General features: G+C 42.9%; 1 protein-coding gene across 1 annotated transcript; it reads left to right on the forward strand.

The window, feature by feature from the left end:
- Positions 1-314: 314 nt before the first annotated feature.
- Positions 315-12,661, forward strand: LOC310707670 (uncharacterized protein). The gene is made up of 2 exons (XM_083505010.1): positions 315-1,817; positions 12,430-12,661. The coding sequence occupies exon 1, from the start codon at positions 355-357 to the stop codon at positions 1,537-1,539; it is 1,185 nt and encodes a 394-aa protein (XP_083361136.1). The 5' UTR covers positions 315-354; the 3' UTR covers positions 1,540-1,817; positions 12,430-12,661.
- The last annotated feature ends 4,392 nt before the right edge of the window (positions 12,662-17,053 follow it).

Below are 17,053 nucleotides of genomic sequence, written 5' to 3' on the forward strand. Positions count from 1 at the left end.
ATTAATGGATCTGATGAGGCTGGAGATATACACATTCCCTTTAGGTGTACGCCTGGTGGATGAGGATGATGATGATGATGATGATGATTTGTAAGCTGTCCTTCACCATAAGGCCTAATTTGGCATACAACCATTAAAACAGTTTACAAAGCTGATTTAATTACGGAAAGGTGGGTCCTATAAATATGCATTTCAGGTCAGTGTTAGTTACAGATAGGTAACTAGTTACAGATAAGGAACACCATTTCAGATAAAACCACAGCGGACCTTGCCACCAAACTCTGCCAATTTGTCCTTACCCACAACAACTTCAAATTCGGTGATGACCTGTTCCTTCAGATCAGCGGCACAGCAATGGGCACCCGCATGGCCCCACAGTATGTCAACATCTTCATGGCAGATTTAGAACAACGTTTCCTAAACTCCTACCCACTCAAACCTCTCTTGTACCTGCGATACATTGACGATATTTTTATCATCTGGACACATGGTCAACAGACCCTGGACACCTTTCACCAGAAATTTAATGATTTTCACCCCACAATCAACCTTACAATGAATCAATCTATGCAAGAAATACATTTTTTGGACACTACTATAAAAATACAGGATGGGCGCATAGACACCACCTTATACCGTAAACCAACTGACCGACAAACATATCTACATGCCTCTAGCTACCATCCCAAACATACCAAACAGTCCATTGTATATAGCCAGGCACTACGTTACAGCCGCATCTGTTCCAATTCTACAGACAGAGACTCTCACCTAAGAGATCTACAGCAAACCTTCTCAGAACTAAAATACCCAGCAGATGAAGTTAGACAACAGATCAACAGAGCCAGACTTATACCCAGAGAGAACTTGCTGCAAGACAGACCCAAAAAAGAAAATAACAGAACACCTCTAGTCATCACATACAGCTCCCAAGTTAAAACAGTACAACGCATCATCAGAGATCTACAACCTCTTCTGGACAATGACAGTTCTCTTTCTCAAGCTCTGGGAGGAAGACCTTTCATTGCCTACAGACAGCCACCCAATCTTAAACAACTCCTAACCCACAATAATACTACAACCAGACTTAACACGGACACTGGCACCAGAGCCTGCAATAAACCCAGATGCCAACTTTGCTGCCACATACACCCGGACAACACCATTACTGGCCCCAACAACATCACACATACCATCTCGGGACTATTCAATTGCTCATCATCTAACATTGTGTATGGCATCAAATGCCAACAGTGTCCTTCAGCTCTCTATATTGGACAAACAGGCCAAACCTTACGCCAAAGAATAAACGGACATAAATCTGACATCAAGAATCACAAAACAGAGAAACCAGTAGGAGAACACTTCAATCTCCCAGGACATTCTATACAAGATCTCAAAGTAGCTGTTTTACTACAAAGGAATTTCAGAAATAGACTGGAAAGAGAAGCTGCTGAATTGCAACTCATTACCAAACTTAAAACCATGGAGAGACCTGGTTTGAACAAAGACATTGGATTCTTATCCCATTATACATGACTAAGCCATTTCTCACCTTCTCACCCCTTGCCTTTTCCTGTAAGACCTATTACAGTCGTTAAGAGTCGTCAACAGGCTCATCCCAGCTATCTGCCAATCTCCCATTCCCACCACCCTTCTGAGTAATACCCCTCCCCACCTTCTCACTATATAGAAGGATCTGGCAACTTCTGTTTCAGTGTATCTGAAGAAGTGTGCATGAACACGAAAGCTCATACCAAGAACTAACTTAGTTGGTCTTTAAGGTGCTACTGGAAGGATTTTTTTTATTTAGGTCAGTGTTAGAAACAGATATGAAAGCTAGGAGCTAAATGACACCTTAAACCTAGGTTATGGGTGCAACAACGAAATGTCTAGGCATGCTTTTTAAATAAAAAGAATACAAAGCTGAAAATGAAGTAGTATTAAAATATTTCTGAAGTATTATATACATTTTTTACATGGTCTAGTAGTCCTTCCCCTGCCCAACCCCCTAATATTCTTAAGAGGGTCTCTTCTCTAGTCTTCAGAGAGTAGCTGGAAGCGGGGAGGCAGAAAAAGGTCCTCCCTTCCTTCTACTCTGCTGTTTTAATCTGAAATCTTAGGCACAGGATTGTGCCCAGAGCTCAAAACTCTTTGCGCTAATGAGATTCTCTGTCGCAAAATGCGCCTAGAACAATGGGAGTTTCAAACACTGTTTCAGGTGTCAAAAGCCCAGGGTAACGTATTCAGCATTTACTGGAAGTTACCGTATATAAATGAAGATGGCAGACACACCTTTAAGGGGAGGGAGGTGGGGGCAGAACAGTGAACGATATTGGGAACAGTAGCGCAGTTTCCACTTGACAGTGTGAAACCTAAAAAACTTGCCTTAAAAAAAGGGGTTCTATGATCCTATCTGAAAGCTATAATTTACACTTCCCAGCATACCTTTTTAATAGTGTCCTGTTTATTGCCTCATTCTTCCCAAACACAAATTGGCCTGTATGTGAAAACATGTCCTGGATTGTCTGAGTAATCACAACCTATTTCTCTGAAGAAAGGCTGGAGTACACCAGGTGTGCCTAAACCAAATTCTTAAGCCGGACACAAGGAGTTTCAACAGGATGAATCGTACGCTTGTATTGCCAGAGACACACAGACAGACAGAAAGCGCACAAACAAATACAGTGCCGAACTTGGCTAGCTGAAGCAGACTGGGCAGCCCTGCTGGGGCCGGAATATCAGATTTCTGGGGATTTGTCATAATGGTATCTTCAAGTCCCTTGGTGCATGTGCTGTGTGAAAGAAATGATAAATCGTGTCCTCCCTAAAAGAGGGCACATGTTGGGGTGAGATCTGGAGACTGACCTCCTGTGTTGTGGGTAGGCTGGATCAGTAGGTCCTGATTAGTAGGTCCCTCAATGTTGGGTTCAACCTGGCCAATGGGGCGCAGTCTGAATGGATCGAGGGACCTATTTATATCCATGCGCATGACCCAGAGCTTCTCCTTTTGGCTCGTCCATTCGGAACACGCGCCTACCTCTGCTTAATTTTAGGGCTTTGTGTGATTGACCTTGCTATGCCGTCGTCTGTCGTTGGGACAGGGGCACGGCAGAAATTTCCCCACTTGACTGATTGGCTGTTGCCATTTGGATTTCGCCTGCCGCATAGCAAATCATCACAACTTGTAAGGTTGCAGATAGGCACTGGTTCAGGTGATAGGGATGGGAGAGTGGTCTCACCATCCCTGTGTGAAGGGTATTCCGTTTAAGGAATCCAGGGACTCAACTGGTTTGGTCAACCCCTGGGAGGGGGTTGTGCCCGTGCCTGAGTCCAGGTGGGCATCTGGGTGGTGAACATGGCCTGTTCCCGGCTTTTCACCTACCCAGGTGTTCACCCTTGGTTGACCTATGCTGGTGCCCTGGGTCAGCGTTGTCTGCAAGGGTGCGGGGAGCTAGTCGAACCAAAGCCTATGCAACCACTCACCTACTGTAATCAATAAAGTTGTGGCCTAAATTCTGCCAAAAACCAAACTAAAATTTGAGTCAAGTGTGAATTTATTTAGGGGGGACGTCTCTGGGTCTGAACACAAAACTATTTTGCCTTCTGCCTCCTGTCTAGAGTTCACAGTTGCAAGCTCTCAACTTCTTATAGAACCAGCTTGATCTCGGAGGCAGGTGAGAATGGGACACTCCATTTATATTTCTTTTTTAAATGTTGTATGCAATGCCCTAAAGCAGAAAAACAGGTAATATTAAATTAACCTTGTCAATGTTGAATTAACCTAAGGCAACTGCCAATTGTAGAAAGCTTGGAGCTCAGCTTAAGTCTTAATTCGCTATACAGGCAACAACGGAGATGCTGTTTTCAGAGGGGGCGGGGAGGTGCTGGCAGTAAACGATCTCTGGGTTTTTTATCCTTGTAGTTTCTTATGTAAATTGCATTAACATTTTATTTGCATTTTTAAAAACCTTTCCTTCTTCCAAAGCTCAATACGTAGAATGTGGTCCCTCCTCCATCTTCCTAACAGACTTATCAAGTATCTTAGATTAGCCTATAATCTCTTCAGTGCTGCTAACACAGTAGTTTGACTTCACCCCCAGAGGGACAATCCAGTGTTTCTAGAAACAGATGGATGCCAAGCACATTGCATAACCTTGGTGGCTACAAGTACGTGTTCAAACATTGGTCCCTAAACCTAGGGCACCCCTCTAAGCACTGCACCACAGTGAGGGATAAGGGAGAAATTAATTCAGTTCACATGCTAATCCCCAAACTACTGAATTTGTAGTTTCAGAACTGAAATGCAGATATCACCTTGAAATCCTCACATCTCTGAATTTTGTGTTGCAGTACTGCAACCCAAGAAAATGTACAGTGGTACCTCAGGTTACATACGCTTCAGGTTACAGACTCCGCTAACCCAGAAATAGTACCTTGGGTTAAGAACTTTGCTTCAGGATGAGAACAGAAATTGTGCAGCGCAGCGGCAGCAGGAGGCCTCATTAGCTAAAGTGGTGCTTCAGGTTAAGGACAATTTCAGGTTAAGAACAGACCTCCAGAACGAATTAAGTTCTTAACCTAAGGTACCACTGTATTTAGAAATGTATGTTTTAGAGAAATGTGTAATAGTGAAATAATGTCCATGATCACATTTAAGCACAGTTGCTTGTAAAAGTGTGTATATTAGGAGGCATGTGCACAAAACTTCATACCAACTTTAAAAAACCAAAAAACTGATGCAGAAATGGGGCAAAATAAACTTAAGACTGGAAAAAAGAGAAACTGAAACTGGCAGATCTGTGCATCCCAACAGCACATCACCTTTTTCTTGCCTTTCTCTCAACTACTTAAGTTATTCAAAAATATTTTATTTGCTTAATCTGCTAGGTATTGGAAGGGTGGGCTCTAAATAGCATCTCATTTTAGCACTACTTTGATTAAAAGCCTCTGCTATGACTGAGCATTGCATTGACCATAGTTTTGAAGAGTGCTTGTTATGGGGAATAACTGAAATGCAAATAATGGACAAAAATAAAATAAAAAACAACCGGGAAGCAATTTCTAAACAGAGTTCATATTCTATTCATAAATAAGATGTCAGGCGCTGTATAAGAATAGAAAAATGACAAGTTGCTTACTGAAAGCACACAATCTGAAAACATGACACAAAAGAAAAGACCATTTGGAGAAAGGGGAAGTTTCACAAGCTACTGATCACAGGAATAGGAAGAAACAGAAGTCAGTCCATCAAGAGTGTAATGCAAAGGAGAAACAATTAGTTTTTAATAATTTCTTAGCCTACATGTACGAGTTTTCCACTGCTCACACCAAAAGGGCTCGAGCCTACTTAAAGCTTTTTATTTTCACAACTGGAAATTCTCAGTGTTTGCAAAACTCCTCTTTGGCCAGGAGAAGGCGCCAGTGAGTAATCTCCATGACAAAAAATAATGTGCAAAATTCCCACTGAGGATTCTGGGTGAACGAAGATCTGTCGGGGCCTCAGATTGCCTTCGGCACTCTCAAAGCATATCTCTGAGCTTTGAGACGAAACAGAAAAAGAAGCAAAAGGCAGAGGTGGCTCGCAGGATCACAGCAAACAGCTCCTTGTTTGCTTTGGTCCTGCTCTCAAGCACTGGAGCAATGCAGCAGCACTTGCCTGAATGAACCCCCCAGATTGAATGGTCAGGATGCCACCTGAAAGTGAAACCTGCAGAGGCAGCCAGCAAAATATTTTAAGGAGCCGTGAGAGAGGAAGCATAGAGATAAGACAGAGCACATGGTGCACATGAGAAGTGGAGGTTTGATAAGCTTAATGTTTGGTGAATGGAAGGACTAAGGAGAACAGAAAAGGAAACACAGATAGGCGGGGTCCTGGATCCCTCCACGACTCCTTTTTTCTTTAACTGATAGGAAAAATGCAATTGCACATAAGTTGGCTCAAAGACAACACCCAAACTGTTGTTCAGAAAAATAAATAATAAGGCTGAAGGGTGATGTTACCAGTAGAAAAAGAAGCCGGAATACAGTGCTGCTTCAGGTTACAGACTCCGCTGACCCAGAAATAGTACCTCCGGTTAAGAACTTTGCTTCAGGATGAGAACAGAAATAGTGTGGTGGCAGAGCAGCAGCAGTGGGAGGCCCTATTAGCTAAAGTGGTGCCTCAGGTTAAGAACAGTTTCAGGTTAAGAACGGGCCTCCAGAACGAATTAAGTTCTTAACCCAAGGTACCACTATATTGATGGAAGTGGACACAATGCATTCTGCCTTCTGCATATTTCCTTTGAGATACTTACCTGATACTAGGCTTTCAAATAAGTGTAGTAATTACCTGTAGTAATAAGGACAGAGGGAACAGAGTTTCTATTGGCTTCATACCTACCCCGTTTCGCTGTGTGTTGACAAGGCATGACAATTGCCACCTTCTGCTTCAGATGACAACAACTGATCACAAAAAACCACCAAAGCTTTCGAGAGGAAATATTCATAAAATCAGGATACACATAAATATTTCGAGAGGAAATATTCATAAAATCAGGATACACCATCTCCAGCTTGGACATTTACAAATGTCTCGGAGGAAGAGGAACATCTTCCTGCAACAAGGAGAGTCAGATGAAGGCGTGGAGGGCAGGGTTCCCCCTCTTTGCCACACATTCATATTCCTGGAGAGCTAGTGTGAGTAGTGGTTACAGTACTGGATTAAGGCCAAGGAGATCCAGGTTTAAGGCCTCACGCAACTGCAAACCTCACCAGGAGATCTTGGAGCAGTTGCTCTCTCTCTCTAAGCCTAGCCTAACCTTATAGGGTGGTTGTAATGATAAAATCAAGCGGACAGAAAACCCTAACACTACCCTGAACTCTTTGGAAATGTGATGGAATAAACATTTCAGAAATAAATACCCACGAATTATGGGTTGTAGGGTTGCCATATTTCAAGAGTTAAAAATCTGCTGAGCTTTTTAGGGCAATTGCCCCATAGCCCCTCTGCCACCATCAAGCCCATGAACAAGAGCCCAGGTCGCCAGAGCCCAAGCCTGAACCAGAACTGCATGCAGGCATACACACCTACACACAAACCCCAAATCCAGGACATTTGCTTTAAAATGTAAAATTCCCCCCAAATGAGCAGGTAGGACCCCCAAAAGAGGACATGTCCGGGAATTCCCAGATGTATGGCAACCCTATGTAGACAAGGCAAAGCAGGATCAGCAGTGTCCTCTGCTTGCTCAGAGTAGTGAGCAAGCCTAACCCGCAATCCTTTATAAGCTGGCAGGGAATATCAATTTATCAGCTCTGCCCTACTGTATTGTGATTAAAAGGCTTACTTTGGCCAGAAGTGAGTGGTGGCACATAAGGCGAGTCTCCCTCAGCTCACAGGTTCCGAACCTGATTCTTGACACAAGTTGACAGGAAAGCCTTTATTGGTCCGAATGGTCATTCAAGAGAGAAATTTAGATTTTTCTGTGGTTTAATAAAAATATATCATATGCCTTTATTTGATCCGTTTCTCTGTTACTGTTGTTACTTCCTCCAGATCTGATTATCTCTGCCCATGAGAGTGCTAAGTGGCCTGTAAAACAGTTATTGCTATATTGGTTCCTTCTAAAGGCAGTTTATCAAAACAATGGCAATAGTAGTTTATATATAGTATTAGTATCATCCGCCATCACCCGGCCTGGAATTCCAAGCATGTTCTGACCTTCAAATTGATCTCAAAGCAAAGTATGCTCCTTTCCCATGCATGCCACACTTCTTCTGCACTTCAACAATGAGACTGCTTCACCCAAAGCCACATGGTGCTAGAAATTCAGCATCTTGTGACTGAAGTGCCGGTCTCTTTGATTATATCAAGCGACTTAATTCCCCCAATAGGCCAATATAAAAGTAGAAAGGTTTAAGAGAAGGAGAACAATTATTGGGTGTTAGTTCCTGAGCAGAAGAAGCCATACCGAGCAACACACACACACACACACACACACACACACACACACACACACACAGTGTGCCCCCTTCCTCCATCTTGCCTTTTCAGATGAGACACTGTGTGTACGTGCCAAAACCTGTTCACTTGCTGTAACCGTTTGTGGGCCAGCAAAAGAGGTTTGATAATAGAACCGTGAAAGGCAACCTTATCTTTTGCACCACAGTTTGTTTTCGGGGAAGAGAAATTAGCTGCGTCACTGCTGGATTCAGCATGTTGTTATTAGCCTAGATGGTGGGCTTATTTCTGAAGTTTGTAGTCGTGGGGAGAATTCTGATCTGGTCCTGGGTGACGGAGTATGTCTTTACACCTCTGAAATCTAGCTGCATTGAGATGGCAGATATTCAAGTTGATTTAAAATTTGTGAGAAAGTGGAAGGAAAAATAACTGAAGAGGCATGTTGAGGTGATGGTGGGTTTTCCACAACAGTTACTTTCTTAGACTCTGCCACTCCAATGATCCAATTGGCTCAGCTGGCTGTTGGCATAGCATTCACCAGCATAGCCTGTCTGGCAGGTATGGTGGCACCCAAAGCAAGTCTCTGGCTCTCTCAGGAAGTGGCCTAATAAGGATCTATCTGGCTGCTGACACACCATACATTTAAAGCACACTCACCCACCCGCAGATGATCCTGGGAACTGATTTGTCAAGGGTGCTGGAAATTGTAGCTGTGTAAAGTAAACTACAGTCTGGTGGGGGTGCTTTAACTACTTTGTGTGTACGCAGCACCAGTGCTTTTTTTCCTGGGGGGAAGCAGGGGTATGCATACCCCTAAACATTTTGTGAATCTAAGTTTGGCCTCATTGAGAGGCAGTATTTCAGTATGAGTAGGAAAATGAGAGTAACCCTAAACATTTTTTATTTTTTTTAGATAAAAAGCACTGCACAGCCCTATGATTTTGGTTTAACTGCTGAGGCTTTCTCTCAAAGTTATTGGAGATTGTAGTTTGATGAGGGCCATAATTCGCCTCCATTAGAGACTCCAGTCCCTCCCTTCAAACTGCAGCTCTTATGAGGTTTATTGGCTGCTAAGACAGTTGGTAAGATTTGTATGTATTCTGTGTCGTTTCGTGTCATTTCATTATCAGTTTTAACAGGGAGAGCCCCTTACCTAATCTCTATGCTTTTATAAATGTGGCATGCATTCTTCTTATTTGCCTTCCTATCAACCAAAGATATGCTTTTACCATTGTTAAGGAGACAAAGCAACAGTCAGCAAAGGGCAAAAAAGAAATCCCACACGCTCAGAAATAATTCTCTCTTGTGTGAACTAAGCAGAATTACTTCAAATCCATGCTTTACATCAATACAAACATTGCTAAAATACTAAAACGTCTCACAAGCAAAAATTTCCCAATAAATTAAACTATCACTCCTTCTGAGAGCTAACTCAAATGGTGCATGTTGCCAGGATTGTAGCCAAGATGGGGCTACTGAGAAATAAGAAGTTTCAGGATACTTGGGGGAGAATCCCAAGGTTTGCAGAAGTACAAAAAGTATTTTTAAAACCCCTAAACAGTCCAAATAGGATTAAGTGTGCTTTGTAGTAGTCATGGAATGCAGAAGGACAGTATGAAAAGAAATACAGAGGGTTATGCCAACGAAGTGGAATGCCCCATTTGGATGGAATGACTGAACAGGGGCACTCCTTTAAAGAAAGAAGATGCATTGCAACATTGTGTTGTGGATTCTGTTTGTAGGGTTACAGTTTTCACGCTTAGAACTATGGCCAAAGCCGAGTTCAAAGCTCAAATGCAAATTCCTCCTGTAGGAAACTTCATGAAGAACATCCCTTCTTATTTGCTTTTCTGACTGTTCTGTACTCTAACAGTAAAGATAAAGGGACCCCTGACCATTAGGTCCAGTAGTGACCGACTCTGGGGTTGCGGCGCTCATTTGCTTTATTGGCTAAGGGAGCCGGCGTACAGTCATGTGGCCAGCATGACTAAGCCGCTTCTGGCGAAACCAGAGCAGCGCACAGAAATGCCGTTTACCTTCCCGCCGGAGCGGTATCTATTTATCTACTTGCACTTTGATGTGCTTTTGAACTGCTAGGTTGGCAGGAGCTGGGACTGAGCAACGGGAGCTCACCCCGTCATGGATATTCAAACCGCCGACCTTCTGATCGGCAAGCCCTAGGCTCAGTACAAAGGTGCTATTATTGTCAGTCTTTTCTATAGTTTTTGGTGGTAGAAACCAGTGCTGCATTATGTACTTTTTCTGCGTATACTTTCCTTCTGACTTCACTGTTTCCTCACCCCATATGGTCTCTCTCTCTCTCTCTCTCTCTCTCTCTCTGTGTGTGTGTGTGCGTCTGTGTGTGTGTTCCCCTGCCCCCACCTGCAACTCAGGATAGCACTTCATACATAATCTAATGAAATGAATTTCAGTCCTCAAAAGCTTATTTCTTAATCGTTAAGGTGCCAGATAATGTTTTCCTTGCATTTGTGCATAATATTCTCCACACCAAGACCAGGACGGCTATTCTCCTGGCTTCAGAAGGTAGGACCCAAACCAATGGATTCAAATTGCAGGAAATGAGATGCCAATCCTGCATTGCAGTGGGTTTGACTAGATGACCCTTGGGTCCCTTTCCAACCCTACAATTCTTTTATTCTGTTCTAAACACTCGTATTCTGCCAATTAACCCATCTGCTTTTGCTCATCAAACACTTCATGTTACAGCTTTCTAACAAACAGTTTATCCTACCTTGGGATGGTTGGCAGGTATTGTACTGCCAAGATACAATCAACTCTCTCTCTCTCTCTCTCTCTCTCTCTCTCTCTCTCTCTCTCTCTCTCTCTGTGTGTGTGTGTGTGTGTATTTTACTGGAAGTGCTGAATTATGTGTAAATATGCCAACACATGAGACCACAGCCCATTTTATTGCATGAATCAGATACAAATGAGCTGTCCCAAGGGATGACCTGAAGAACAATATAAAAACAGCAGCAGTGGTATTCACTTCCCCATTAAAAAAGCAACTCGGCAAACATCACAGTGTTGGGATTCCTAATCAAAAGATTCCTTGCTTCACTGCCAATGGGGATTTTTTTTTTTTTTTATGAGATGGGCTGAACTTCCCACCTTCCTGTTCAGGGAAGAAGGGTTCTTTCCCACCCACACCTCGCAGGCCACAATCTTGGTAGCTGCTGCACCCAATTTCTTTGGAAACTCTGTCCTCAAAAGTCCCACCCCAGCCTCTCCAACCCTTCTAGAAAGTTCCAGCTGCTTACTGTATCATGTTCACAGAAAAGTATCAGAGGTTCTCAATCTGCTCTTGAAATGTTTAAAAAGCAAGCCAAGGCATGTGATTTACTTAATCATTCATTCATATTTTTTTATCTCACTCTTCCTCCAAAATGAGTTTAGGCAAACACTCCTGTGGCAAAAATAAAATGAAATGAAAAACAAAAGCATTTGAAACAAAAACAATCAGACATCTAAAATAAATTTAAGAACAGGTGTAACCAAATCATATGCCTTGGATAGGCCAGTTGAAACAGAAAAGTTTTCAGCAAGTGCCTTAAAAACTACAGTGGTGGTGTGTGTGTGCCTGATGTCAATTGGCAGGGAGTTCCAAAGAAGAGAGATTTCCATGTTAAAGGAATTTTAAGAACGGCATAATATACTGATGGGAACAGGAATAAACAGTAGAAATTCCTTCTGCCTAGACAAACGCCACTAGCTTTGCCCCACAGGTTGGCTTCCCAGGTAAGTGGCAGCCTTGTTTTAATAGGTTTGTTAAAAATACATGCAAGTTTCCCAAACAGATTGGGAACTGCGAAGTATGGGACACAGATCAGAGAGCCACAATGTTTAGAGCATGGACGGAATCCTCAAATTTGACAGCTTGCCAATACCTGCAAGTAAATTACATAACCATCTACACAACAGGTGCTAGAGAAAAGGGAAGTGTCCTAGGTAAATCCAAGCAATCAGAGGTTAGGGAACTGTAGAACAGAACTTGGAAACAATAGCCTTCCTATCTTCAGTAAGACAATGAGGCTGTTGAGAACATTTGGCTCCCTTTAGCACCCATAAAACCACTTTTTATTTAATTGTTGAATTACGGGTGAAGAAAAAGGAGAAAGGGGATTTTTGAGTGTATCTGCTGCACTATTATGTTTTTTAAATCCAGAAATGGGGCTATCAGACCTGGAGGCCAAATGCAGCCCTCCAGGCCTCTCTATGGGGCCCTCATGAATCTCCTCAGGCAACACCCCCTCCCCAGATGGTCATCAGGAAGAACGACAGGACAATGTGTCTGCCCAAACTGATACAAGAAGGTTTATGCCACTTGAATAAAAGGTAAAGGTAAAGGTACCCCTGCCCGTAAGGGCCAGTCTTGACAGACTCTAGGGTTGTGCGCTCATCTCACTCTAGAGGCCGGCAGCCAGCGCTGTCCGCAGACACTTCCGGGTCACGTGGCCAGCGTGACGAAGCTGCTCTGGTGAGCCAGAGCCGCACACGGAAACACCGTTTACCTTCCCGCTAGTAAGCGGTCCCTATTTATCTACTTGCACCCGGGGGTGCTTTCGAACTGCTAGGTTGGCAGGCGCTAGGACCGAGCAACGGGAGCGCACCCCGCCACGGGGATTCGAACCGCCGACCATGCGATTGGCAAGTCCTAGGCGCTGAGGTTTTACCTACAGCACCACCCGCGTCCCTGCCACTAGTGCTAAATAGAAGCCAGAGATAGATAGAAGATAGGAAATTGGGCAGAGGAAGGATTTGGTTTGGTTTACATTTTAAGAACCTACAAAATGCAGCTCCCCTTCAAAATCTGCACACTTCTGAATGCTTATGATGTGTACATTTTAATGTAAATCGGTATGTAAACTGCTTAGGAGCTTTGATGAGTAAGTGGTATACAAACCCCGTGAAATGAATGAAAAAATTAAATTGGGCAAATTAAAGGAAAGTGTTCATAACAATGGCTTTATTACTGAAAATAACATACAAAAATGCATTAGCTTAGAGAAAACTGCATACATGAATGTATGTATTTGGAGAAGTGTGCACTAAAGTGCTGATTAATGTTGAGTACTTTCTTTTTTAAAAAAATGAGTTTAAGATTGGGAATATGAGAAGTTGGCAGATTTGTTCATCCATAGTGGAGCATTAGAGAAAGCAGTATGGACTGCTTCACCTCAACGTGCACTGTGTAATGGACATTGTCCATAATGTGAAAGCTGCCCAAGTACATGAAGTACAGATAGGAGATCATTTCAACATCTAACCCCCCCACCACCACCCATAAAACTCAGGCAGCTGCTGATTGAGCTCACTCATCTCCAGCAAGCTCCCTGAACGCAATGATTTCACCATCTATCAACTCATTTCTGTTTGCACAATAAGAGCAAAAACCTCAAGCTGATGTCAGCAGAACCGAATTACAAGTAACTGTCATGCATGCATAGAAATGTTGTGTTGTTCTTTCCTTAAATTTTTCCTTAAGAGTTTATTGTTCTTTAAGGTCATTGTAGACAAATTCCACTGTTAGGGATAGTGCTCAGGTGTCACTACTTCTGAATAGCAGTAGTTATGATATCACCTCTTTTGACCTTTGAAGCCATCATTTTCAGATGATCCCTTGAAGGGAAGTTTTTAATGTGTGATATTTTAATGTATTTTTAATCTTTGTTGGAAGCCGCCCAGAGTGGCTGGGGAGACCCAGCCAGATGGGCGGGGTACAAATAAATTGTTGTTGTTGTTGTTGTTGTTGTTGTTGTTGTTGTTGTGCTTTCACGTGACACATTTTTACCTTCAGAGTCTCCTGCTCAGCCCAGTGAGGAACTGGAATCTGCCTGAAGCAGCAACTGAAGATACTTCAGGGAGAGCATGCCTGTTTGGTGGAGACTTTCTGTGTGTTTGGATAGATGAGAGAAGAGGGGTGTTTATAAGATAGGGAATTTGCCATGGGCATTGTTTCCTAGATCCTTAATTCATTTACTGATTTGTTTTATAGTGACTAACTTGCACAATTTCATTCGGTTACCTACTTTGCATCAATTTTGAGTTCTTTCATGGATTCGTTTGATTTCAATGTCTGTATCTTGGCTCATTGCATGGGTTTTTAATTCTTTGCCATGGATTCACCAACTGCCTTTCAAAATACTATTGGCCTCATTGTTCCTCATTTATAAAATGGGTACATGTTTTCTAAGATGTCTCAAATACTTAATTCCTTAATAATATGCTGCAAATACATGTCACTTTGGTTTCACCTGCATGAATTCTTTTCATTCTTCAGTCTTGCTGGTTACACTGTTGGGAGTCTGGATTGTGTAAGAATGACCTCTGTTGGCCTTGCGTCATGTATTGATGTAGGGCTCAGTGGTAAATGCCTAGTAAAGTACAACAGCTGTTGTACTTGGACACCGATTGAAGATGACTTAAATGCAGAAGACACGTATCTGCCATCTACTTCCTCAAAAAAAATCTGGAAGCAGGATCCTACACTAGTTGCATTTCACACAACTGTATCTACCCAGATAAATATAAAATATCATCAGAGCTGCCCTCTAGTCCCTACAGAACTGTAGGATTGCTGAGACGTGTGTACTTTGTACTCAAGTATCTGAACACAGTTCAAAAAAGTATCATAAGCGGTACCTTTCAGCAGCTTGAGGATTAGACTTCAGTTCAGTGTTGTACATAAGTGATAGATTAAAACTAAATGGAGGACCCTGCACTTCTTGCTTCATTCCTACAAACATGAAAACACCCCTGAATTACCTTCTATGCCAAATATTTGTGACTGAAAACAAATTTATTTGGAATGTGACACACCCACTAGACATGTCTGAAGAGTAGGCAGAAACCACAGCATTCAGACTTGCCTAAGGGCGGGCCTTCCCTGAAAATGCGATGGGACACAAGTTGACTTCCTTTTATAGCTCTTCTTCCTTGCCCAGACGCCGTGTGAAGCAAGGTGACCAGCAGGTAAACATGGGCAGGATAAGTTGTTTAGAAACAGGAAATTGATCAGGCACAGCTCTGTGTATGTATGCATATAACGGCTGAGATTTCATCACAACTATGGGTAAGCATAGGAGCTCCCCACACTTTGTATTTACAGTATATACAATACATGCAGGGCTGAATTTAGGTTTGATGAGGCCCTAAGCTACCGAAGGTAATGGGGCCCTTTATATGTCCACCTGTCCTTTGCCAATAACAAATTGTCGGTGTTTTTTGTGTTGAATAAATGCTACATAGTAATTTATGGACCTAATAGGTATCTAAAGCCATTTGCACATAACAAATAGGAGCCTACACAACACAAAACACTGTTGCTGTATGTAGGTTTTATTTTATTTGTTTATTTTAGAGATGTACATCCAGGTTTTTTTCCCTTTGAATTTTTTTGGGGCCTCCAAGAGAGTGGGGCCCTAAGCTATAGCTTGTTTAACTTATATGTAAATCCAGCACTGACATGGTCCCCTCCCTACACTGGAAGTCCATCAGTTTTTTCCCTCTCTGATGGCCAGACTGGCAGAGGAATACAACCCTCCCTTTGCCCCAGGCTGTGTGTGTTGAATTGGGTGGAGGTTGCCCCTCAGCCCAGCCTCCAACACCCTTCTGCCACCTGTGAAGTAACACCAAGAGCACCCTGCTGATGCAGAGCTCCCTCCTCCCTCCTCAAATGTGCAGGTGGACACAGGAATCTGCCTGCTCCTCAGCTTCCTCCCTGACCACCATGCCCTCTATGCACCCTTTCTGTAACTTATTTCTTGCATTTATATCCCACCTCCCACCACCACCCAAGGGACTCAAGGCTATGTACATGGTACTCCCCCTCCTTGTCTAATGCCAACAACCTTGTGAGGTAGGCAAGGCTGAGAGGTATTGACTGGCCCAAGATCACCCAGTGAGTTTCATAGCCAAGTGGGGATTCAACACTGGTCTCCCAGGTCCTAGTCTAACACTCTAACCAATACACCACCTCTCTCTACACACAAACACACACCAGCTGTAAGTTTAAGCAGAAGGACAGGGCAGGAAAGAAGCTGCTTCACTACTTTTTCTCCTGGATACTCCCCTCCTCCCTGTTACTTTTCCCCAGATCTTGTGGCCAACCAGTTCCCTATGGGATGCCATAAGCAGGACCTGATCACAACAGAACTCTCCCCACTTGCATTTTACAGCGACTGGTATAGCATCCTGCCTCCAGCAGATAATATAGCCATCGTGGTTAGATAAAATGGAGACTATTCTGGCAGCAGAACCCCCAACCCGATTTACTGGCCATGGGCTTCTCCAAAGAGCACTGGGAATCAATTTCCTTGGTGGCATTTAGAAATCCCCAGATGAGACACCTTGAGGTTCTCCTACAGTCATTGTTGGGAACCAGGGAATTAAACCAGACTTAAATTAGGGCAGTGGAATATAAAGGACAAAACCACTGGAGGGAGCTTTGTAGAAAATGAATGTTGGCAAGTGCAGCTTGTCATACAGGGGTCAGAAAAGGTGTAACTGTTGAAATGTCCTCTGTCAACTCTCTTAATAGCTTGTAGTGAGGACTCTTGCGTTTCTATTTGAATAGTGGGGAAAAGCTTTGCCTGCTAAAGTTCTGCTCCTTAGTTATTTTTATTTGACAAATTTATAAACTGCTTCACAGCCTGGGACCATCAAAGCAGTGTAAGATAATACAATATACCAAAGAAACCCCACTAAAAACTATTAAAGCCATTTCTACATGGCAGCACCGCCGGGGGGTGGGAAGTAAGCTACCCTGGGAGACTGAGATTCTTCCATCACCATCGTTTACAAAACATTATTTACTCACTCTCATTTTAACACATACATGCATTGAGTGTAGAGCACACTTTGTCCTTATGGAGAAATGTATTCGGATGTATAGAAAATGGCAGCTCATCTTCAGCTATGCCTCAGAATCAGTAGTTCACAACTTATACTTTACTAGTCCATAAAATCGTGGCATTGCAAGGGGCACAAGAAAATTGCAGGCTTTACTCAAACACAATTTCCAAAGGGGGTGGGGGAAATAACTAAAATGATTATAGTGGAAACCATGGATTTCATGGCAGATTGTTTTTAGTT

Source organism: Podarcis liolepis (genome assembly GCF_965112155.1).
Source record: "Podarcis liolepis genome assembly, chromosome: 5".
Lineage (NCBI taxonomy): Eukaryota > Metazoa > Chordata > Lepidosauria > Squamata > Lacertidae > Podarcis > Podarcis liolepis.

What these genes read in the sequence shown, in the direction of transcription:
- LOC310707670 (XM_083505010.1), top strand. Translation starts at nt 355, where the DNA reads ATGGGCACCCGCATGGCCCCACAGTATGTCAACATCTTCATGGCAGAT.